Source organism: Paroedura picta, chromosome 5, assembly GCF_049243985.1.
Source record: "Paroedura picta isolate Pp20150507F chromosome 5, Ppicta_v3.0, whole genome shotgun sequence".
In the NCBI taxonomy this organism is placed as follows: Eukaryota; Metazoa; Chordata; class Lepidosauria; order Squamata; family Gekkonidae; genus Paroedura; species Paroedura picta.
Window position 1 is genome coordinate 127,342,519 of NC_135373.1, and position 22,498 is coordinate 127,365,016.

Genomic DNA, 22,498 nt, shown 5'->3' on the forward strand with positions numbered 1-22,498 from the left:
CCTGCCCTCTTAAGAGAGGCGTGCCAAAGAGGCTGGGAGCGGAGAAAACCCAGGGGTGCCACCGGGAGAGGCCAGGAGAGAAGGAGAGGCCAGGCCCAAGGGCCAGGGCGTGGGTCCCGGTGGGTCCGTACTTACAGCGCAGGAGCAGTGGCTGCAGCCGTCTGCGGAGAGGCGCTTCTGCCCGGGTCCCAAGGGACGTCCGTCCAGCTCACAAGCTAATGGGGGCACAAAAGTGTATAAAGAGGACCGAATCGCCAAGGTCCGGGTCAAATGTGGAGCTGAAAGCTTTGGACGCAGGCCGTTCCGAGTTTAGATTCAGGTCTGTAGCTGTGCTGGCCAGAAGCAGCAGAACCAAGTTGGAGACTGGGGGGCTCTTGAAGATCAACAAATTTATTCAAGAGAGAAGCTTCCATGTGTATACACCAGGGGGAGTCAAACTGCGGCCCTCCAGATGTCCATGGACTACAATTCCCAGGAGCCCCTGCCAGCGAATGCTGGCAGGGGCTCCTGGGAGTTGTAGTCCATGGACATCTGGAGGGCCGCAGTTTGACTACCCCCCTTCCCCAAATTGCCAGAACCCGGAGTTGGCAACCCAATCACCCATCCAAAGAGGCATCACTCACTGTGTTTCCCGGGGCTCTCTGGCCAAACAGGACCCAAAAGGAATCTGGGGTCTCTAAGGGGTCATTACTAAGTGCATACTTTGGTTGCCAACTCCAGTTGGGAAATCCCTGGAGACTGAGGGTTTGGAACCAGGGGAGGAGGGGGGCTCAAATCAAATTTGTTTGCGGTCATAGACCAAAGAAAATATATTTTAGCAACAGGTCAATGTACAAAAGAATAACGGCAGTAGTTATGGATACAAAACTATGAGAATCAAAATAAAATGTGCAATTTATGACAGGGGTAGTCAACCTGTGGTCCTCCAGATGTCCTCGGACTACAATTCCCATGAGCCCCTGCCTAGATACCTAGAAATAGAACTGAAATCAGGCTGGGGAGTAATGCTATAAAATTCTCTTTCCAAAGCAGCCCTTTTCTCGGAGGGGAACTGATCTCCGTAGACTGGAGAGGAGCTGTCATTCCGGGTGTTCGCCAGCCCTCCACTCCTGGCGGTTGGCAATTCTAGCATGGACAGCTTGAAAAAACTGCATTTACTGATTCCAGTTTGGCTGCGTCAGGGGCTGCCGAACTGCCGGATCATGATTCGGCACAATTTGTCGTTTCGGACAAGCCGCCAGTTAAACTTTAAAGGGAAAGAGAAAGGCGGCGGGGGGGGGGAGTCTCTCATTTTTTGCCTTTTTCAGTCTCTGGGGGAGTGGGGGTCTGAGGCAGAGGCACCAAACTTACAGTGTGGCTGCAGGAGACCCTCCTCAGAGGCTGAATGTTGCCTAAAACCTGGACAGTTTCTCTGGGCCAGTCCTGGCTGAGATCTGCCTCCTTCCTCAGATCCTGGCCTAGCCCCGGGTGTCTCACCTGTTCTTCCTGCTTGGGGACTCACCTGGGCAGACCGGGCAGCACTGGCCGGGCTGGGGGATGGGCTTGGAGCAGTGGCTCGAGGGGCACCGGAGCGGGTGGCATCGGACTAGACTTCTCTGGAGGGCACAAGGGCACTGGGTAAGTAGGAGTTTTTACGGACATCGAGGTATCTATTGCAGCCACAGTATTTTCCTTTTAGGGCCCAGTCCAGGAACACCCTAGGGCAGGGGCAGTCAACCTGTGGCCCTCCAGATGTTCATGGACTACAATTCCCATGAGCCCCTGCCAGCGTTTGCTGGCAGGGGCTCATGGGAATCGTAGTCCATGAACATCTGGAGGGCCACAGGTTGACTGCCCCTGCCCTCGGGTATCAGCTTCCAAGGCTCCCTTTGTCAGATATGAGTAAAGTAGAAATGGAGATCTCTGTGTCCTCTTATTATAGTCAGAAGTTGGAAGGGAGGGGTGCTGTAACAAAGGCTCGGACAGGATGCAGAGGTACCACTGTGCAGATTGTAATCCACTGGGACAGAGCAGAGGGGACTCCGTAATGTGTGAATGGCTTCCCAAATGTTCTACTGAAGCTGTCAAGGAAGGTCTCAAAATGCTGGTGAATTTCCTGCATTCTGCAGGGGGTTGGACTAGATGACCCTGGAGGTCCCCTTCCAACTCTATGATTCTAGGATTCTGGGGAGGAGAATTCCACAGAGTGCAGCAGAGGGGAAGAACAGCCCCAAAAGCCACCCCCCCCTCCGGCCAGGGTTTCTGCCACCTGAGCCTCAACTAAAGATGACAAAGCTACAAACGCAGACAGCTTCAAGAGGGGAGGGGACGAACATCTGGATAATCATCCAGAGAGACTTGCAGCATGGCATTAAAATGTAACTTTAAAAAAGTATTTATGAAATTGTTTATGATGCTTTATGCTTTTCAGTTGTTTAAATGGTATGTGCTTTTGCTTTTCAATGCCCCAAGATGGTCAGTCCGAGTGGGGCGGGATACAATTCTAACTATAAAATAAATAAATAATATACATCAGTGGATATTAGCTACAGATACAGAGGGGGTCACTCTGCCTGGGGCAGGGATGTTCTATCCTCTTGGTGGGGGACACAAGGGGGGGAGTCTTGAGTTCTGGCCCTGCTGGTGGACCTCCTGGGGACATTTGTCCCTATTGCCACTGGGTGACAGACAGTACTGGACTGGATGGGCCACTGGCCTGAATCATCCCGACTTCTCTTATGTTCTTGTGAAGGGAGCCTTGACTCCTGAGAGCTCATGCCCCCCCTCCCACCCCCAACCTCGCTGACCTCTCAGTTGCAATTGGACTGAAAAAGGGTCAGCGAAAGCTGGTGAGCCCCTCCCGCCCCCCTGCCCACCACAACGGCCAGTCCAGGCACTGAGCCAATGCGGAACCCAGAGCTGCCCTTCCTCACCAAGAGTCTCTGTACTCACCAGGCAGGAGCAATTCATGCAGGGGTTAGACAAGGCCACGAAGACTTCTCCCTCTTGGTACCGCTGGCCTTCATACTCACAACCTGCACAAAAAGAGGTAAGCCCTCACCTGCTGGGGAACCTTTCTCCATTCCCTGCGTTCGCCAGAATTTTTTATTTGGAGGGGGGGTAGGGGAGTCAGGATTGGCACCATATAAATCCATACAGTGTAAACTAAAGGTAAAGATATCCCCTGTGCAAGGACCGAGTCCTGTCTGACCCTTGGGGTGATGCCCTCTAGCGTTTTCATGGCAGACTCAATACAGGGTGTTTTGCCAGTGCCTTCTCCAGTCATTACCGTTTTACCCCCCAGCAAGCAAGCTGGGTACTCATTTTACCGACTTCGGAAGGATGGAAGGCTGAGTCGACCTTGAGCCGGCTGCTGGGATCTAACTCCCAGCCTCATGGGCAGAGCTTCAGACTGCAGGTCGGCTGCCTTACCACTCTGCGCCACAAGAGGCTCTTACAGTGTAAACTAGGGTTGGTCAAAAATGTCCTTGAGTTGCAGATGACCTATTGATTGATTTTCAAATTGATATGCTGCCCCTTCCCCCAAGGGATCCAGGCACCTTCCAACCATTTATAGTAGGTTAAAACAGTTCCGACCTTTAAAACTAATCATTTAGCTGTAAAAGCAATCCAAAAATTCACTGCCATTTCTCTATCAGAGAACTCAAAGGGCTGTCACATAGAGCAGGGATAGTCAACCTGTGGTCCTCCAGAGGTCCATGGACTACAATTACCACGAGCAAACGCTGGCAGGGGTGCATGGGAATTGTAGTCCATGGACCTCTGGAGGACCACAGGTTGACTACCCCTGACATAGAGGATGGAGCCCAGTTGTTTTCTGTTGCCCCAGAGGTTCGGACCAGAACCAATGGGAGGAAATTAATGCAAAGGAAATTCCATCTAAACCTCCGGAAGAAGTTCCTGACAGAGTGTTTCCACAGTGGAACAGGCTTCCTCGGGAGGTGGTGGGTTAAAGCCAGTTTTATTTCTCTGGGGCCGGGGACCTTGAGCAGATCTTGTCTGCCTGATCGCAGTTGTCTTTGAGGGTCGTAGTGGAGAAGGCACTCCCTGTGGCCACCCATCATGGGTCTTCAGGGCAAGAGACGAACGGAGGCGGTTTGCCCTTGGCCTGCTTCTGAGTAACAACCCTGGACATTCTTAATCGTCTCCCATCCAAGGGCATACCGGGGCCTACCCTGCTTAGCTTCCTGGGCCATCCAGGTTCGAGCAGAATAACAATTAAGGCCCTTCCATTTCCTGCATGATCAGCAGCACAGGGGCTGGTGAACCGAATAAGCCTCAGTCTTGTGCCTGCTTTCATCTTAAAAGTAAACCTCACCAAATTCCCCGGGGCCAAATGTTGAGGCATTGGCTGCCCCCTCCAGCCTCTCTGGCAATGCAGCACCTTGAGCCCGGGCCAGCAACCAGAGTGCCATCCCTGCCCCTGTTAGGAGTTGGCCCCAGCTCTTACCTGGGCGGCAGACAGGGCAGCAGTCCCCCGGTGGCACGTGACGCTCCCGGCATGCCAGCTCTGGACACTTGGTGGTTTGGCATTGCATGGTGCCTGCCTGGCATAATTATACACAGGGAAGAAAGAGGAACCACAGGTTCAGAGAAGGGATGTGAGGGGGAAAAAATGCATACCATTTTTGATTTGGTCCAAATAACTTTGGGCTGATTTTGGTTTGTCCAAATCACCCAGAGTTTGTCAGATTTGGCCGAATCCCAATTGTCATTGGTCTTTAAAACTTTTCTGGGCTGGAGGGGGGTTAAGATAGAGGCTCCAAACTTGCAGTGTGGCTGAAGGAGCATCTCCTCAAACGGACCCCCAAGTTTCAAAAAGTTTGGTCCGGGGGGTCCAAGTCTAGGGACACCCAACGAGAGCACCTCATCTGACCTCCATTCCCTATAATAAAAAAAAATAGATTCTCTGGTCTGCTTGTAAATTCCCATCATTGGAAGCAAGGGAGGTTGGATGGGGCGCTCTCTTTGGGTGCCCCTAGAATTGGACCCCCTGGCCCAATCTTTTAAAAACTTTTGGGCTCCTTTGAGGAGGGGCTCCTGCAGCCACATTGTAAGTTTGGTGCCTTTGCCTCAGACCCCAGAGACTGAAAAGGCAAAAAAGGAGAGACCCCCCAGCCTTTCTCTTTCCCTTTAAAGTTTAACTGGCGGTTTGTCCGAAACTACAAATTGTGCCGAATCATGATCCGGCAGTTCGGCAGACACCAGGCACCTGCTGCAAAATGGTTGCCGGCACCGTTACTTCCATTCAACCTCACAGCAAAGGTCCTTGCGCTGCCATAACTCTGTGGTAAAGTTAAGTTAAATTAAATTAAAACTCTTCCCCCCACAGTGAACCATTGGAGTCAGTCCAGATCAGGGGTAGTCAAACTGCAGCTCTCCAGAGGTTGTATTGTAGTCCATGAATTGTAGTCCATGGACATCTGGAGAGCCGCAGTTTGACTATCCCGGTCTAGATATTGGGCCAGCTGTCAACATTTAAGACGATATTAACGGGGTAGATCACCCGATGTTCTAATACCATGCCCAGGAACCTTGGGGGGGGAGCGGTGAGGGGGTACACCATCAAGGTATCTGATGCAACAGACTGTGTGGCTCAAGGTCACCCGGCCAGCTGCATGTGAAAGAGCAGGAGGGGTGGGGAATCCAACCTGGCTGGCCAGATTAGAAACTGCTGCTGCTGCTCTTAACCACGACACTCAAGGGACCTTCCCTCCAGCCTCACCTTGCAGACGCACTGGACGCACGGGTCCTCCCGGTAGCTTTGCCCTTCGGTCACGTGACGGCCCTCGTACAGGCAGTCCCCACACTCCGGGCAGCATTTCCCTGCTGGGGTGACGGGGTGTTGGCACGGAGACGGGGGGCAGGCTTCCATCTTGCAGGACACTGTGCCGGCCTGGGAAGAGGGGCACAAGACAGTGTTTGTGTGTGTGTGTGTGTGTAGGGGGGTGCAGCAGAAAGAGCCGCTTGACGCAAAGAGCCCCTTCAGAAGAATAAGCAGAGGGCCAGCCCCCTCGAGTCTCCAGAAATTCCCCCAACGGGACAGCGTAAACTGAGCAGAAATAGCGCTACTGCTAGAAATCCTAACTAGCCACAGCACAGAGGCAGGGAATTTGGTTGGCCAGCAGTGTGGGCTCCAAGGCTTAGAACAAGGTTGCCAACTCTGGGCTGGAAAATGCCTGGAGATGTCGGAGGGGATCCTTTACGCCAGGGGTGGCCAAGCTGTGGCTCTCCAGATGGCTACAGGCTGCAATTCCCATCACTAAGCCTCTGAATCCCAGAGCCAGGAGGCTACATCAGGCGAAATCTTTAGCCCAGGGGTAGTCAAACTGCGGCCCTCCAGATGTCCATGGACTACAGTTCCCAGGAGCTCCTGCCAGCAAATGCTGGCAGGGGCTCCTGGGAATTGTAGTCCATGGACATCTGGAGGGCCGCAGTTTGACTACCCCTGCAGCCTCTCTGCCCTGTTGCTGGCCCTATATAGGAACTGGTTGGCCCATGTGTGAGACAGGAGGCTGGACTGGATGGATCTTCACTGGCCTGGTCCAGCTGGGCTCTTCTTATATTCTTATCAGAGAAGGCCTCGGCCTCTTTGTCCTGTTGCTGGCCCTCCAGAGAGCCTGGCTGGCCCCTGTGTTAGACGGGAGGCTGGACTAGATGAACCTTCAACAGTCTGACCCAGCAGGGCTCTTCTGAGGTCCTTATGATACCTTGCTGAGGTCTCTCCCCAGACTCTCTCTCCCCCATCCACCCTCCAGGAATTTCCCAACCCAGAATTGGCAACATCAATCAAGCCGTCTTGTAGGCTCACACAGGTCCAAGGCAAGAGGCCATCCCCTGCTGCTTCCCTTTTCTGCCGATGAAGAGCCTTGTGTAACTCAAAAACTGACATCCTCTGAAGTTGTGCCAGAGAGAAAATTACCCCCAATCGTAGAATCCTAGCGTTGGGAGGGACCACAGAGGACATCAAGTCTAACCTGCTGCTCAAGGCAGGCTCAGCCTCAAGCTTCCAGGAGAAGGATCTGTCCAGCCACTGCTTGAAGACTGCCAGGGAGGAGAGCTCCCCATTCCGCAGCTGCCTTTAAAAAAAATTCTTCCTTTTCCACCCATCCTTTAAAGTCACAATTGTGTTCCTGTGTCGCCAACCGGAACAGCTCCTGGCCCTCCTCTAAGAGAGGTCCTTTTGAATGTGTCAAGAGAGGAATTGCAGCTTCTCGAGACTGAATTGCCCATAATCTCTGCAGCCTCCCCCACTGGAGAGCAATCGGATCAGGGCCCTGGCACTGAATGGCACAGCCAGCCAGACCTTGAGCAACCAGGACTGGGTGGGACAGAAGACCCCAGGAGGATGGTAGGATCTCAGCTGGGCCCTCTTACCTCACACTGGCAGATCTGGCAGGGCTCCGGGCTCCAGGTCTCGCCTTCTTGTTGGCCATCTGCACAGCCTACGGGGAAAGAGGAGAACGGCCCGAAGGGAGCCGGAAGAGCTAGCCGGGTTAGACTGTCGGCTGAGATCTGGGAGACCCAGGTTCGAATCCTCGCTGGACCTTGGGTCACTCTCTTTCTCTCTTTCAGCCTCACCTGGGAAAAGTGGGGGAAAGGAGGACCCTGTATGGGGGGATGAGGAAGAGCCTCTGCTTGGCATGCAGACGGCCCCAGGGTCAATCCCCAGAAGCCTCTCCAGCCAAAAGGACCGGGGAGTTGGGAGGGGAAAGATGCTGGGGAGCTGTTACTGGTCTCAGCAGACAGTATGGGCCTTCACGGACTGATGATTTAATGACATATAAGTTTAGGCAGTTTCATGTGTGTTTATATGCAGGCATGAGACAGAGATAAAAAGAGGAAGCTGCACCTGTTGGATTTCCCCATGTTGGTCGGATGTGAAAGTCTGCTGGAGAGCTGGCAGGAAAAGGGCAACCCAAATGCATGCAGGGAAATGCAGATCACATAGAATCACAGAGTTGGGATATGTCCCGGGTCGCCTGCTTAGAGTCCAGGAAAGCAACAGGGAACCTTTGCAGGCTGATGCAACACCACCTGGGGGTGAGCCAGAAACGGGGGGGGGGGGTCCCTTCTGGATGGCGATGCTTGGGGGAGCTTGTTTGGGGTACTGGCTAGACTGGCCCTATTTGGGAAAGATCTGCTCCCACCACCTCCCACCTTGGGCTCAGCCCACCGGGAAGTTCTCCTGCACAAGGGCAAGGGAACCATGCCCGGCACGGATCGTGCCCCTCACCTCGACTCACCCAGGCAAGACGGGCGGTCACGTCTCAGCGAACACTCCGGCTTTCCCCGCACGCACAGGCAGGTGGTGCAGGGGTCCTGATCCCAGGAAGCGCCGTCCTCGTAGAGCCGTCCTTCCCACGTACAGGACGGTCGCCGGCATTCACACTCCTCCAGGGACTTCACGCGGCCCAACAGGTTGGAGTTCTGGGGACGGATGGACGGACGGGGAGGGGGGGGCAGATTTATTCTGGGAGCAGACAGAGGTTCGGTTGCCAGCTCCTCACTGGGAAATACGCAGCCTGATCTCATTGACTCTTGGAGGCTAAGCAGAGATGGCCCTGGTCAGTCCGTGGGGGGGGGGGGGAAGACCCCCAAGGAAATCCAGGGCTGCTACACAGGTGGGACAGCACCCTGCGAGGTCTCAGGCCTTGGAAACCCTACAGGGTTGGGCCCTAAGCCGGCTTGGCTGCAGGTTCATGGGAGGGGGGGGGAGGAGTCATATGGGTCCTTAATGAAGGTAAGAATGTTTATGTTTTCATAGAATGTTTTCATAGAATCCTAGAGTTGGAAGGGACCTCCTGGGGTCATCTAGTCCAACCCCCTGCACTGTGCAGGACACTCACAACCCTATCGGGTTGTGAGTATCCTGCACAGTGTAGCGGGTTGGACTAGATGACCCCAGGAGGTCCCTTCCAACTCTAGGATTCTTGGATTCTAACCCTCTCGCTCATCCACTGTCACCTGCCACCCCCTTGAGCCTTCCCAGAATCAGCCTCTCCTTTTATTTTAGCTTCAGCTCTTTCGCTGGTGTTCATTGATCTGAGCCCTTAGGGTGGTGTGCTGTCGTGAGCCTCGCCAGCTTGGCTCCTTGAGACAGCATCATGTCCCAGGAGGCAGGTGCGCTCCATGCCCTTGGCCACCCTCTCGGGGCTGCCTCGTGGGTGCCTTTTGGCCCTGGCCACCAGCCAGCCAGCAGCGCAATTGGGGCACCCCGGACCTGGCCATGCTGGGTGGAGTTTGACCCGCCAGTCGGCCCGGACTCCTCCTCCTCCTCCTCCTCCTCCTCCTCCTCCTCCTCCTCCTCCTCCTCCTCCTCCTCCTCCTCTTCCATTTACAATAGAAACCAACTCTTCTTCTTCTTCTTGTCTCCCCGCCCACCAGTTCTTGGCTGCACCCCTCACCCCACAGTGGTTTTGCGCTTGAGAAGTTAGGGGCAGTGGGATGAGCGGGCCTAGAAAAACTTCATGGGCCCTAGATGATATCAAGAGCGGCAAGTCATGAAAACTTCATGGAACCTCCAGATTCAGAGGCAGTCTACCACCAAATCTTAGTCGCCAGGGACTAGCAGTAAAGAAAATGCCCTTCCATCACACCCCCACTTATGGACCCACCAGGAAAGACGCTGGAGGAAGGAAGACGCTGGGCCAGATGGGCCAGCCCTATCGTGCTCTCCCTCCATGTGCATCCTCCTGGTCTCACAGCCCTGCCTCCTATCCGACTGTCTTCTCCGTATCTGCACAATAAGTCACCTCACCCCTTTGGGCTTGGGAAGGTGAGCTTGGGGGAGCCAGAGGGGCGGCTTACCTGCTCCTTCACCATGTCCAGCATGGTCCCCAGCCCGTCCACCAATTCCTCTAGCCTCCGGATTCTCTCTTCCGGGCTGGGCCGGCTGGACGGCGCAACCCCCGGGGGTGGGAAATCAGACTCGCTGGGCTCCCGCTGGTAATGGAGAATGTCCGTGAGGGCCAGCGGCTCAAGGGGTGCCGGAGACTCCGGTCGGGCGAAACGTTGACCCGGCAGATCCACGTAGCGTTCTTCAGCCGTGGAGTAGGGCGAAGCCAGCGGGTCGGGCTCTGTGGGTCAAGAGGGGGTGAGAAGTAGTTCTTCCCCCGACGAGTCCTTCACACGGGCCGCCAGAAGTGGGGGTGGCTACAAGCACAGAGAGCTTCAAGAACTGGGGTCGCTGGGCAGGCTGCCACGAACTTCCTGCATTCTGCAGGGGGCTGGACTAGATGACCCTGGAGGCCCCTTCCGACTCTGGGATTCTATGATTCTAAGAGGGGTCTGGAGAAACATCGGGAGCAGAGGTCCATTATCCAAAAGGGATAGTGGGGGGGGGGCAACAGTGGGAGGGATTCTGGAGTTCTGGCCCTGCTGGTCTTCTCTGAGCTTGCAAAGGGGGGGGGGGGCAATGGAATCGGATGGGCCACTGAATTGACCCAACCTGGCTTCTCTTCTGTTCTTATGTTTGGGGCAGGGATGCTCTGTCTGCTTGCTGCTTGGGGGCCACAGTGGGAGGGCTTCTGGACTTCTGGTACTGCTGGTGGACCTTCTGATGTCCCCTGGGTTTGGGCTGCTGTGTGACATGAATGTTGGACTGGAGGGGCCCCTGGCCTGATCCAACAGAGGTTTTCTTCTTGGTAGGACAGGGGCCTGGACGGGGCAAACCCTGCAAGGAAGCCAAGACTGTCAACTCCCCATTTGCTGCCCCTGAGGGGACTGGGGACACCTTGGAGTGAGAACTGATTTCCCAACAAAAGAGGTCAGTTCCCCTGGAGGAAACGGGGCTGCGTTGGTCTCTCCGGCATCAGAACTGGCAGAGCTTTGCTGCAGGGAAGGAGGCCATGGAGCCCATCCACCAAGGCAGCTCCCCCCCCCCCCCAAGAAAACAGCAGCCACCTTCAGCCCCTCCACTGGAGGCTGACCCCAGCAAGACTGTCTTGGCTGCCGAAGCCGCCACCTGCTGGGGCCACCCCTCCCCCTCCCGCAGGAATTCCCTCCCGGGGCCAGGCCTCAATCTGGTGCCAGCCCCACCTGACCGGTCAGCAGCTGCCCACCATGGGGGGCACCAGCCTGGGCCAGGAGGCCTCGGCCCCTCTGGCAGGGCCCGACTGGCAGCGCCTGACCTGCCTTGGCCGACTGCGGGGAGCCGTTCCCACGCTGACCTCTCGACGGACACGAGGCAAGCAGCCTGCGGGGAGAGCCGAGGGCAACCCGGGGCCAGCCAGAAGGGGAGGGGGGCTCATCAGGCGCCAGGCAGAGAAAGGGGTCAGCGCTGGGGCAGGGGGTCCTGGGCAGGGGGCAGGAAGGACCTCCAGGCAGAGGACGGCTCCCAACCACAGCTGATTTTCAGGCAGCAGAGGTCAGCTCTGTTTTGGGCAACCAGGGCTCTCTCTTGGCCTCTCTGAAGGACAGCCTCCCCTTCCCAGCAAGGTTGCCAACTCCAGATGAGGGATTCCTGGAGATTTGGGGGAGAAGGGACCTTAGTGGGGGATGACTCATGTCGGAGAGCCCACCCTCCTAAACAGCCAGGGGGAACAGATTGTAGTCTGAAGATGAGCTGGAATTCCAGGGGATCCCCAGGTCCCACCTGGAGGCTGGCATCCATGGCTTCCTCGTGGACAGGGGCTGCTTTGGAGGGTGCTCTCCGTGGCCTTTTACCTTACAGAGGTTCATCTCCTTCCCCAAATCTCAAGGAATCTACCAGCCTGGAGTTGGGAACTGTACAGAAGAGCGAGGGGAGGGCTACTGGGGCCCAAATCGTGCATTTTTTGGGGTGGTGTGGGGGAAAGCGAAAGAGAGAAGGGAGTAGGCGTGGACTAGATGGCCTGTATGGCTCCTTCCAACTCTATGATTCTATAATTCTGTGATTCTATGACTTGGGAATGTTCAGCCTGGAGAAAAGGAGGTTGAGAGGGGACATGATAGCCCTCTTTAAGTATCTGAAAGGTTGTCACTTGGAGGAGGGCAGGATGCTGTTTCCGTTGGCTGCAGAGGAGAGGACACGCAGTAATGGGTTTAAACTTCAAGTACAACGATATAGGCTAGATATCAGGAAAAAATTTTCACAGTCAAGAGTAGTTCAGCCCTGGAATAGGCTGCCTAAGGAGGTGGTGAACTCCCCCTCACTGGCAGTCTTCAAGCAAAGGTTGGATACACACTTTTCTTGGATGCTTTAGGATGCTCCGGGCTAATCCTGCGTTGAGCAGGGGTTTGGACTAGATGGCCTGTATGGTCCCTTCCAACTCTATGATTCTATGATTCTTAAGGGTAACAACTGCAAGACATTCTTCCCAGCAAAGAAACTCCTAATTAGACAGAGGTTCAGTCATCCCCCCCCTTCCCCTCCATGGCAAATTGACTTTTAGGAGGGAGGCAGGAAGTGAGAGGAAAAGGGGGGGTTTCCACCAAATTCTTCCCTCTGTTTCTTCCCAGTACACCCCATCTCTCTGTCAACAAGCATTCCAGAAAATGCACACTGTTTCTTGTGAACTTCTGAGGCTGCTGGGCCCCCCCAGCTGCCCCCCCCCATACTAGTCTCCTCCACCCCGCTACGCCTCCCCCTTTCTCCACTCCTGCCCCAAAGGAGAGACCAAGACCGGGGTCGGAGGAAGGAGTGTTGGATCTAAATTCTGGAACTGACTTCGGGGCTCTTTCGCCCGGAAAAAGAGGGAAAGCCGTCCTGCCCTAGCTGGTCCTCTTGAGGAAGCCAGGATGAGATGGTGACGGTTTGGGATTTCTCAGCCCCGTTCCCACGCAGCTCCGCCTCCTGCACCCTGCATGCCGCTGGACCTCCGCCAAAACCTTTAGATTCCTAGCTGCCTGTGATGGATGAGGAACATCTGGCCCAGCTGTTTGGATCTCGGCACAGACGCCAAGAGCTGAACAGGGAAGGAAACTCCCTCTGCTCCCTGCCCTCTCTGGCCCCCTGTCCCTTCCCCTCACCTCCTAGCCTGCCCTGGAGCAGGGGGTGGGGGCAAATTGGGGCTCTCCAGATGTCCATGGGCTACAATTTCTATGAGCCCCAGGGGCTTGTGGTAATTGTAGACCATAGACATCTGGAGAGCCACAGTTTGGCCACTCCTGCTCTAGCCCTTTTCCTTGTGGAGATACAAGGGCAAATGTGTCTCCATGGGAATTGTAGTTGGCCACCCCTGCCCTATAGCTAGGGCTGCCAACCACTAAGTGGTACCTGGGGATTTTCTGAGTGTCGGGATATGCACATGCCACTAGATTAATTGCTGTTTCAAGCTAGGATTAAGAATATCCTACAAGAGAGATCGGGGGGAAGGGGGATGTGCAGTTAGCATATTTAGATCAGGAACTTTTGGATATTTCCTAAATATTCCCCTCCTGACTGGCTCAATGGGAGACTTCCCCCCAGTTTGCTGTCCGAGGATGAAGAACAGTTAGCCAGTTAGACTGATAGGCCTCTCTCCCTCTCTCTCTTTACAAAGTTGCTCTCACTAAAGTTATTTCTTCTCTAGGCAGCTGCTGCTTCACCCCCCTGGCACATTTAAACCCTGCCAGCACAGAGTACAGAGACCAGTTCCCCTGGGGAAAATGGAGCCTTGAAGAGTAGGCTCAGAGAGGACTCTCCCCTTCCCAGGCTCCTCCCCCTGAATCCCCAAACTTTTCTCAGCCCAGGGCTCAGCCTTCCCCCCTGCCCCACCAGGCCTTCCCCCTGGGGGTCCCCAGCTGGGCTCCTGCTCCTCTTCCCCCGAGAGAAACACGCCTGCCTGCCTGCCTGCCAACAGGACTGCCCTCCTCCCTCTGCCCCCCCCCCATGCACCTACCTGGCAGGTTCTCGCAGTGCCAGGGGCGGTGGGGGAATCCGCTGGGCGAGATCTCCGCCGTCTGCCAGTAGCCCTGCGGAAAGAGAGGAGCGGAGAGTCACCCCAAAGCCTTCTTACACAGCAGCCGGGTCGCCCAGCCTGGTCTGGCCTCATCGGATCTCAGCAGTGTCTGCTAGGGTTGCCAACAACTCCGGGTTGGGAAATGCCTGGAGATTCTTGTTTTGGGATGGTCTCTCCGGCAAGGCTTGGCAAGTCTTGTAAAAGTCTGGAGAGATAAATCTGCATTTAGGTAGGAAAAACCATCTACACCAATATAGGATGGGGGAGACGTGTCTTGGCAGTAGCATGTGCGAAAAGGATCTGGGAGTCTTCGTAGGCCATACATTGAACATGAGTCGGCAGTGTGACTCAGTGGCTAAAAAGGCAAATGGGATTTTGGGCTGTATCAAACGGAGTATCGTGTCCAGATCACGGAAGGTGATGGTACCGCTTTACTCTGCTCTGGTTTGGCCTCACTTGGAGTCCTGTGTTCAGTTTTGGGCACCCCAGTTGAAGAGGGATGTTGACAAACTGGAGCGTGTCCAGAGGAGGGCAACAAAGATGGTGAGGGGTTTGGAGACCAAGACGCAGGAAGAAAGGTTGGGGGAGCTTGGTCTGTTTAGCCTAGAAAGGAGACGACTGAGAGGAGATAACCACATTCAAGTATTTAATTGGCTGCCATGTAGAGGATGGAGCAGAGTTGTTCTCTCTTGCCCCAGGGGGACAAGACCAGAATGAATGGGATGAAATGAATTCAAAAGAAATTCCATCTAAACCTCTGGAAGAAGTTCCTGACAGTCAGAGTGGTTTTTCAGTGGAACAGGCTTCCTCAGGAGGTGGTGGGTTCTCCATCTTTGGAGATTTTTAAGCAGAGGCTGGAGAGCTATCTAACAGAGAGGCTGATCCTGTGAAGGTTCAAGGGGGTGGCAAGTGACCGTGGATGAGCGAGAGGGTTGTGGGTGTCCTGCATATTGCGGGGGGTTGGACTAGATGACCCATGAGGTCCCTTCCAACTCTATTATTCTATGATTCTATACCAGGAGACTCAAGGGCATCGTGCTGGGGACCCCTGTGCCTACCCACGCTTGGAGTCGCAGGCCTGGGGCCAGCCTACGTCACCCCATTTAAGCGGTTGTCTGAACTGGCTGTCGCCGTTTTATTCTCCCATTGCAGAGAGGAGGAATCAAATGATCAAGAGGTTAAAGGATCCAGATGACTCAAGAGTTTGGGGATTGACAGGTGGGGATTGAGAAGGGAGGACATGACAGAAGGTGATGAAATGATGCAGCAAAACTGGAATAGAAAGGCCTTTTCCTCCTCCTACCAGGGAGAAAGGGAAATTTAATCAGAGATAGATTCAGAATGGGCAATAGAAAATCCTTGTAGCACAGGGATCCGTGGAACTCACTGCCACAAGATGTGAAAGCCCCCCAGCTGCCAACCCCAGGCCTGGAAGGAAACCTCCTTTTAATAGAAACTTAATAGGTGGAAATGGGCAGCTGAAGGTTTTCATGCCACAGAGGTCTATCTCAAGAACACAACATTTTTCTCTCCAGGCAGTTGGCAACCCTGTGTGGGGATGGCGCACACTCCAGGGGTGTCAAAATCAGAGAGAGAAATTAAAACGTGGGATTCCCTGCCAGAGGATGTAGTGATGGCCACAGGAATAAACAGCTTTAAGAGATGCAGAGAGATTAAGACGGTGGCCGTGTTGGTCTGTCTGCAGCAGCAGAAAAGAAGAAGAAGATTCCAGGAACCGCCAAGAGACAGACAAAACCTGTGGCAGGAGATGGCATCAGAAACCACCACTGACCTACGAGGAGCAGTTCTCCTGCAAAGGAATTACTTCGAAGGGAGACTAGAGAGATGCTGGACTGGATCAGGAAGCTCAAGGCCTCGGTCCCATCCAAGCATAGCAGTTATCAGCAGCTCAGGTGTGGAGCTCAGCAGAAATTCTCCAGCCACGTCCAAGACGCCAAGCCTAGCAGCAGAGCTCAAGGTTGGATGGTGCGGTGTGCTTGTATTTCCCTGTCGGCAACAGAACCCTTTTGTTAAGTCCCTGCTCTGTTTGTAAACTGACATTTCTCTCCCTGCTTCGTGTTTTCAGTGTTTGCCTCTGGAATGCTCTAATACTAACCTGCGATTGTTAGTTGTCAGTGTTTGGTATTTATTATTTTTTGATGGTTTATGACATGGCTTAGCTTTGCTCTCTTTTCGGAAAGAGAGCTTTTCGGAAAGAAGAAGGAGAGTTGGTTCTTACATGCTGATTTTCTCTACCCAAAGGAGACTCAAAGCAGCTTCCATTCGCCTTCCCTTTCCTCTCCCCACAACAGACACCCTGTGAGGGAGGGGAGGCTGAGAGAGCCCTGAGATTACTGAAGAAGTTGGTCTTAGATGCCGCTTTTCTCTACCCGAAGGAGGCTCAAAGCGGCTTACAGTCGCCTTCCCTTCCTCTCCCCACGACAGACACCCTGTGAGGTGGTTGAGGCTGAGAGAGCCCTGAGATTACTGAAGAAGAAGAAGAGTTGATTCTTATATGCCGCTTTTCCCTACCGGAAGGAGTCTCAAAGGGGCTTCCAATTGCCTTCCATTTCCTCTCCCCACAACAGACACCCTGTGAGGTGGGTGAGGCTGAGAGAGCACTGAGATTACTGAAGAAGAAGAAGAAGAGTTGGTTCTTATATGCCACCTTTCTCTACCCAAAGGAGGCTCAAAGCGGCTTCCATTCGCCTTCCCTTTCCTCTCCCCACAACAGACACCCTGTGGGGTGGGTGAGGCTGAGAGAGCGCTGATATCACTGGCTGGTCAGAGCAGTTTTCTCAGTGCCGTGGGGAGCCCAAGGTCACCCAGCTGGCTGCATGTGGGGGAGTGCAGAATCGAACTCGGCTCACCAGATTAGAAGTCCGCACTCCTAATCACAACATCGTCCAAGACGGTGTAGCCCAGGCGGGCGGGCAGCCATCATCGCCCAACCTTGGGGCAGGGAGTTCCGGAAGCTCATGAGGGCAAAGCCCCCGCGGGTCTTACCAGGAATTTGCTGGCCTTGTCTCCGGACAAACTGGCAAAGGTGATGTGCAGGTCCAGGGGCAGGATGAGGCTCAGCAGCTCTTCCCCGCCGCCCTTCTCAAAGACGATGGGGGCCCAGCAGTCCACGAAGAGGGAGATGCGCTGGGGCTCCAGGTTGAGGGCCAGCCGGGCCCAGCGGTCGTGGGCGAAGGGGGAGCCCCCGGGGAAAACCAAGGAGGCGGGCTCCATGTTGTGCACGGCGCGGTAGTCCAGGCGGAGCCGGTTGGCCCGGGTGCTGGAGACCAGCTGCAGCAGCGGCCGACCGTCCCGTTTGTTGGCGGCCGGAGAGACCAAGGAGATGAGGGTCCCCTCCGTGCCCCGGCTCTGGCGGGCCACAAAGTGGAAGCCCAGGGCAGCCTGCACGGTGGACAGCAGGTAGACCGAGTAATCCCAGGGCAGCGTCAGGTGGGGCACCCGCTGGCGGAACTTCCAGGCGGGCACGCCCCGGTCGGGGCCCTTGGCCTTGGTGACCCCCTCGACGGAGCGGGTGATGTTGAGCGCCTCCAGCAGGTCAATGACTGCAAAGCAAGCCAAACGAGAGGAAAGGCAGTGTGGCGGAGCGGTTAGGCCAGGATCTAGACCCAGGTGCGAATCACGGTGATCGCTGGGCGACCTTTGGACCATCACACTCTCCGCCTTGCCTACTTTGCAGGGCCGTTGTGGGGATAAAAACCCTGCTTCCTCAGGGAGGAGAAAGGTGGGGCATGAATTATGTTTTGAAAAGTGGGAAGATGCCGGCTGGACCATGAGTCTGCCATGAGAGACCTCTTGTCCGTCATTCCCTGTCCTTCGGCCTAACCGACCGGACGGGGCTAGGGGTGGATCGAGTGCGGGAGAGGCATACCAGGGGCGGAGCTCTCGGGAAAACGGGCAGGAGAAAAACAGGAGACAGGCAGGTTACATGAGATAAACTCCCCACTGATATAAGATTAAAAAATCAAAATTCTACTCAACACCCCTCCCAATAAAAATTTTAAAACTCCCCAACCCCACCCCCCAAATCCGATAGCTTCACCTCCATGCCTGGGGGGAGAATTGGGGGGGGGGTGTGCAGGCAATCCAGGTACACTGATGCCTAAGCTAGCCTGGAGGTGCCCCTCTGATCTTGCCTCTACCCAAGACCCGTCGGAAGAGCTCCATCTTGCAGGCCCTGCGGAACTGTGACTTCTCCGGCAGGGCCCTCAGTTCTCCAGGGAGCTCGCTCCAACCAGGTCGGGACCCCGGCAGCTGCATTCTGCACCAGCTGCAGTTTCCGGGTCAAGGATGACGACAGGCAGAGAGGCTGTTGTTCCTAGCGGGGTTGTGTTGCCAGCTCTGGCTTGAAAAATACCTGGGGAGTTTGGGGGCGGGGCCTGGAGAAGGCTGGGGTTTGGGGGAGGGGCCTCACCAGAGTACAATCCCATTGAGACAGGTCTCCGGAGAACCGATCTCCATGGCCTCAGGGATCAGTTGCCATTCCAGGAGATCTCCAGGCCCGGGAAAAGCGATGGGAAGGCCGCAGCTTGAGGGGCTGTGATTCTTTACCCCATGCCATGAACTGCTGCCCTAAAGCTAGGATATTTTTCTCCAGGCCTGTTGGCAACCATGTTTGTAACACATGACTCCATGGCTGTTGTTTCCCTCGCCACCTCAGACACAATACTCTTCTTGGTGGGTCTGCAACCTCACCCCACCCCCCGCAAGGGTTTCTCTGCTTTCAATGGACCAAGCCCTATGAAGATAGGTTGAGGGACTTGGGAAAGTTCAGCCTGGAGAAAGGGAGGCTGAGAGGGGACATGATAGCCCTCTTTAAGTATTTGAAAGGTTGTCACTTGGAGGAGGGCAGGAGGCTGTTTCTGCTGGCTGCAGAGGAGAGGACACGCAGTAATGGGTTTAAACTTCAAGTACAACGATATAGGCTAGATATCAGGAAAAAGTTTTTCACAGTCAGAGTAGTTCAGCAGTGGAATAGGCTGCCTAAGGAGGTGGTGAACTCCCCCTCACTGGCAGTCTTCAAGCAAAGGTTGGATACACACTTTTCTTGGATGCTTTAGGATGCTCTGGGCTGATCCTGCGTTGAGCAGGGGGTTGGACTAGATGGCCTGTATGGCCCCTTCCAACTCTGTGATTCTATGATTCTATGAATAGGCTGCCTAAGGAGGTGGTGAGCTCCCCCTCACTGGCAGCCTTCAAGCAAAGGTTGGATACACACTTTTCTTGGATGCTTTAGGATGCTTGAGGCTGATCCTGCACTGAGCAGGGGGTTGGACTAGATGGCCTGTATGGCCCCTTCCAACTCTATGGTTCTATGATTCTATGAATGGTGATATAGGTGGCAGAAATCCAACAGGTACAGCTCTTGCCTTCTGCCCTCTGTGTTGAAGACCCTCTTTGTCAGCAGACTCTTTTGGATGCGTTCAAGTGGGTCTCCGTGTGGGTCTGAAGCGGCACAACCAATTTTGAGTCCTTTAAGCCCAACCAAGCTCTCTTCGAGGCGAGAGCTTTCGTGGCCAGGCCCTCTTCCCCAGACATCGGCACATTTCCTGCTAATTTGCTAATTTACTTTCTCCTTCGATCTGTTCTCTGATGCTCGCTGTCCCATTGCCGGGGGGACTGTGCCTGCCCCCGAACGCTCACGCCTTGAAGAGACCTTTGCTGGCCTTTTGGATGAGGACAGCCTGTCCCCATCCCAGGCAGCTCGGATCAAAAGGAGCCACCCCCCTTTGCGGACGGGCTGATGGTGTCCCTGGGGTCCTTCGAGGCCCTTGGGGTGGGTGGGACAGGAATCCCAAACAAGGTAGAGGGACGGGAGCCCAGACTTGGCCTGTGGCCGAGTGCATCCCCCTCCCGCCCCCACAGCCCCTCCAGGGATTGTAGGAGAAACGCCCCCCCCCCGCCCCACATTCCACCTTCCCTCCCTCCCTCCCTCCCTCCTTGCTGAAGTCCCAGCAGCTGGACTTAATTAAACTGGGTTTCAGAGGGGCTGGCGGGGGAAGAGGCCCGCCCGACACGGCCTGGAAGCCTCTCCAGCTGCTAAAACAAAGGGCGTCTCCCATGTGCCTGGACTGGCATGAATGAGGACAGCCCCACGCAGGGCCACAGCCCTCGGCCTGGGTTGACCCCTGAACGTGGGAACTCAAAGGAAGGGGCCCCCAAAGGACCCTTTCTGCCCGGAAGATCCACCGCTGCAGGGTGAGCCCCAGTTTACGTGGTGGCCTGGCCAGGAAGGACGGGGCTCCCTCCTCCGGACATCGAATAAAGGGGATGGGCAGGAGGTCCAGGACATGGACTGGTTTGGCAGGGAGTTCTCATGTGGCTGTGTGCGGGTGCTGTGACACAGTTTACTAATGGAACAGGATTAACTTTTGCTTATATATTCCTACTGTTATGAGGGTCAGTTCTTAGACCTGACGAAGGGTGCCTGCACTCGGAAGCTCACGCCTTGAATAAATCTTGGTTGGTCTTCAAGGTGCCTGACTGGACTCTGGTTTTATTGTGCTACTTCAGACCAACACGGCTACTCATTTGAATCAACTGCTTTACACGGAGAGGGACGGAAACGGGGACTTTGCTGCCAGGGGATGTTTTAGAGGAGGGAGGATTAGATTCATGCAGGAGCAGTTTATCAAGAACTACTGGCTCTGGTGACTGAGGAGAACCTCCACATTCGGGGCAGTCAACCTTTGAATCCCGGAGCCAGGCGGAAGGCCTTGGGCCCTGGGCCCTGTTGCTGGCCCTGCAGAGGAACTGGCTGGCCCCCATGTGAGACGGGAGGCTGGAGTGGAGGGACCCTCCCTGGCCTGACCCAGCAGGGCTCTCCTGATGTCCTTAGGAAGGCCTCGGCCTCTCTGCCCTGTGGCTGGCCCTGCAGAGGAACTGGCTGGCCCCTGTGTGAGACGGGAGGCTGGACTAGATGGACCCTCCCTAATCTTAGCTTCAGGGTTCTTCCGATGTCCTTATTGTTAAATCTGAGCCATGTTTTATAGAGCGAGTCTGTCTGTGATGTGCAAGCCTGAGAACCATGTGATGGAAACATCTTCAGAAGGGTTGCCAACACTGGGTTGAGGAATTCATGTCAATTTGGGGGTGGGGGAGGGGGTGGGGGCGTTTTTGTCCTGCTCTGTGCAAAAGAGCGTTAAGTCTTTTGCATCCACCAGCACTTCTGATGTATTCCTTGATTTATTAAGATTTTGCTTGCTCTTCCAGTGGGGGCTCAAAGGAGCACGAGTGAGGATTCAAACCTGGATCTTTTAGATCAGGGGCCAAAGGGCGGTCCGTGGACTACAATTGCCATGACGCCCTGCCGCTGTTCTAAATCCTCGCCCCTCAGGCCTTCCTCCTGGCCTTACTTTTTGAGGCTGCCGCTTGCTTAACTCGCCCTCCGCAGGGATTTGTGTTTCCCGCTGCTGAAGAGGGCTTGTGTCACAGTGCCAGCCGGTGGATCTTGGCACCTGTAGGAGCAACTCAGGTGATACGAATGGCAATTCTGAGAGTTTCCCCTTCTGGATTTGGGGAGAAGGAAACGGAGCAAGCTGGCCCGTCCAGTCACCTGTGGGCAGCTAAACTGGGTCTGCCCAGGTTAGTCCTTGGATGGGGGGCACCAAGGCAGTCGAAACCCCTTCTCCCCCTCGGTATGTCCAACCTGGAGGGCCCTGGCTAAATTGACCTTACGGCAAGCCATCCTTGTAAAACGCCAAATCTTTGACAACCCCCAAATCTCCAGGGGTTTTCTCAACCCTGTGTTCTGTTATGCCTGCAGAAGAGCTCTGTGTGACCTGGAGGTCTGCAGATGCTTTTCCTGCTGAACCAAGCCTTGCCTTGCTGACTCCCCTCCCGCCCCTTGCACCGACCCGGCTGTCCCTTGCCCGGCACCCCGAAAGAGACGTGCAGAAGCACCCCTGGTCCCGCTCACTCACCGTTCTCCCCGTAGTAGTTCAGCTCTGTGTCCTCGTCTCCAGCGGGGATGCTGTGCCCCAGGCCCGGGAGGGTCAGGGCTGCCCACTGAGCCACGTAGAGGTGCCACCAGCACCACCGCCCTGGCATGATCACCCCGGAGGAGCCGCAGAGCCTCTCCTGGCATTGGAAACCCAAATGTCCTGGCCAGGAAAGCGGGAGAGAAGCTCTTCTCCAGCCGGGAAAAGTTTGCAGGGCCGGAAGGGTGAGCAGGAGCCAGGCTCTGAAAGCTCCACTGGGGGCACCCAAGCCGAGCCAGATGTATGTGTGTGTTTTGGGGGTGGGGGTGGGGGTGGTCCTGCCCTGCACCGCAGCAAGGAAGGCGAGGCTGCCTTTTCTCAAGGGGGACCTGGCATCTCACAGAAGGGAAGGGTCCCCAGCTGGGCTGGGAAGAGTCCTTCTCTCCTGTGCTCTAGCCTCCCTCCCCCCCCCTCACTCAAAAAGCACCAGGGGGAGAGCTGCCGCTGGATCCACCTCTGGAAGGGTCTGAGCAAAAACCAGAGGCGGATCCGGGCTGTGGATTAGGGGCAGCGCAGGGGAAATGGAGAAGCCGCCTCTTTGCCTGGGACGGGAGGATCCTGCTCACCTGGCAGAGCAACAAGGAGGGCTGGGAAGGATGCCCAGAGGGGTCATCGAGGCCTGCAAAGGCAGAAGTGGAT

At 55.3% G+C, this 22,498-nt stretch overlaps 1 protein-coding gene across 2 annotated transcripts in view; it reads right to left on the bottom strand.

Moving 5' to 3' along the window:
- Positions 1 to 22,263, bottom strand: part of KCP (kielin cysteine rich BMP regulator) — a 67,334-nt gene extending 45,071 nt beyond the window's left edge. For both annotated transcript variants that reach the window (XM_077340440.1, XM_077340439.1), the window contains exons 1-11: positions 21,803 to 22,263; positions 16,869 to 17,425; positions 13,803 to 13,875; positions 9,811 to 10,079; positions 8,247 to 8,430; positions 7,378 to 7,445; positions 5,726 to 5,896; positions 4,451 to 4,547; positions 2,932 to 3,014; positions 1,502 to 1,595; positions 136 to 215 (exon numbers count right to left, since the gene is read on the bottom strand). In XM_077340440.1, coding sequence (XP_077196555.1) covers positions 136 to 215; positions 1,502 to 1,595; positions 2,932 to 3,014; positions 4,451 to 4,547; positions 5,726 to 5,896; positions 7,378 to 7,445; positions 8,247 to 8,430; positions 9,811 to 10,079; positions 13,803 to 13,875; positions 16,869 to 17,425; positions 21,803 to 21,929 — 1,803 coding nt within the window. In that variant the 5' untranslated portion in view covers positions 21,930 to 22,263. The remainder of the gene's footprint in view (positions 1 to 135; positions 216 to 1,501; positions 1,596 to 2,931; positions 3,015 to 4,450; positions 4,548 to 5,725; positions 5,897 to 7,377; positions 7,446 to 8,246; positions 8,431 to 9,810; positions 10,080 to 13,802; positions 13,876 to 16,868; positions 17,426 to 21,802) is intronic.
- Between the last annotated feature and the right edge of the window lie 235 nt (positions 22,264 to 22,498).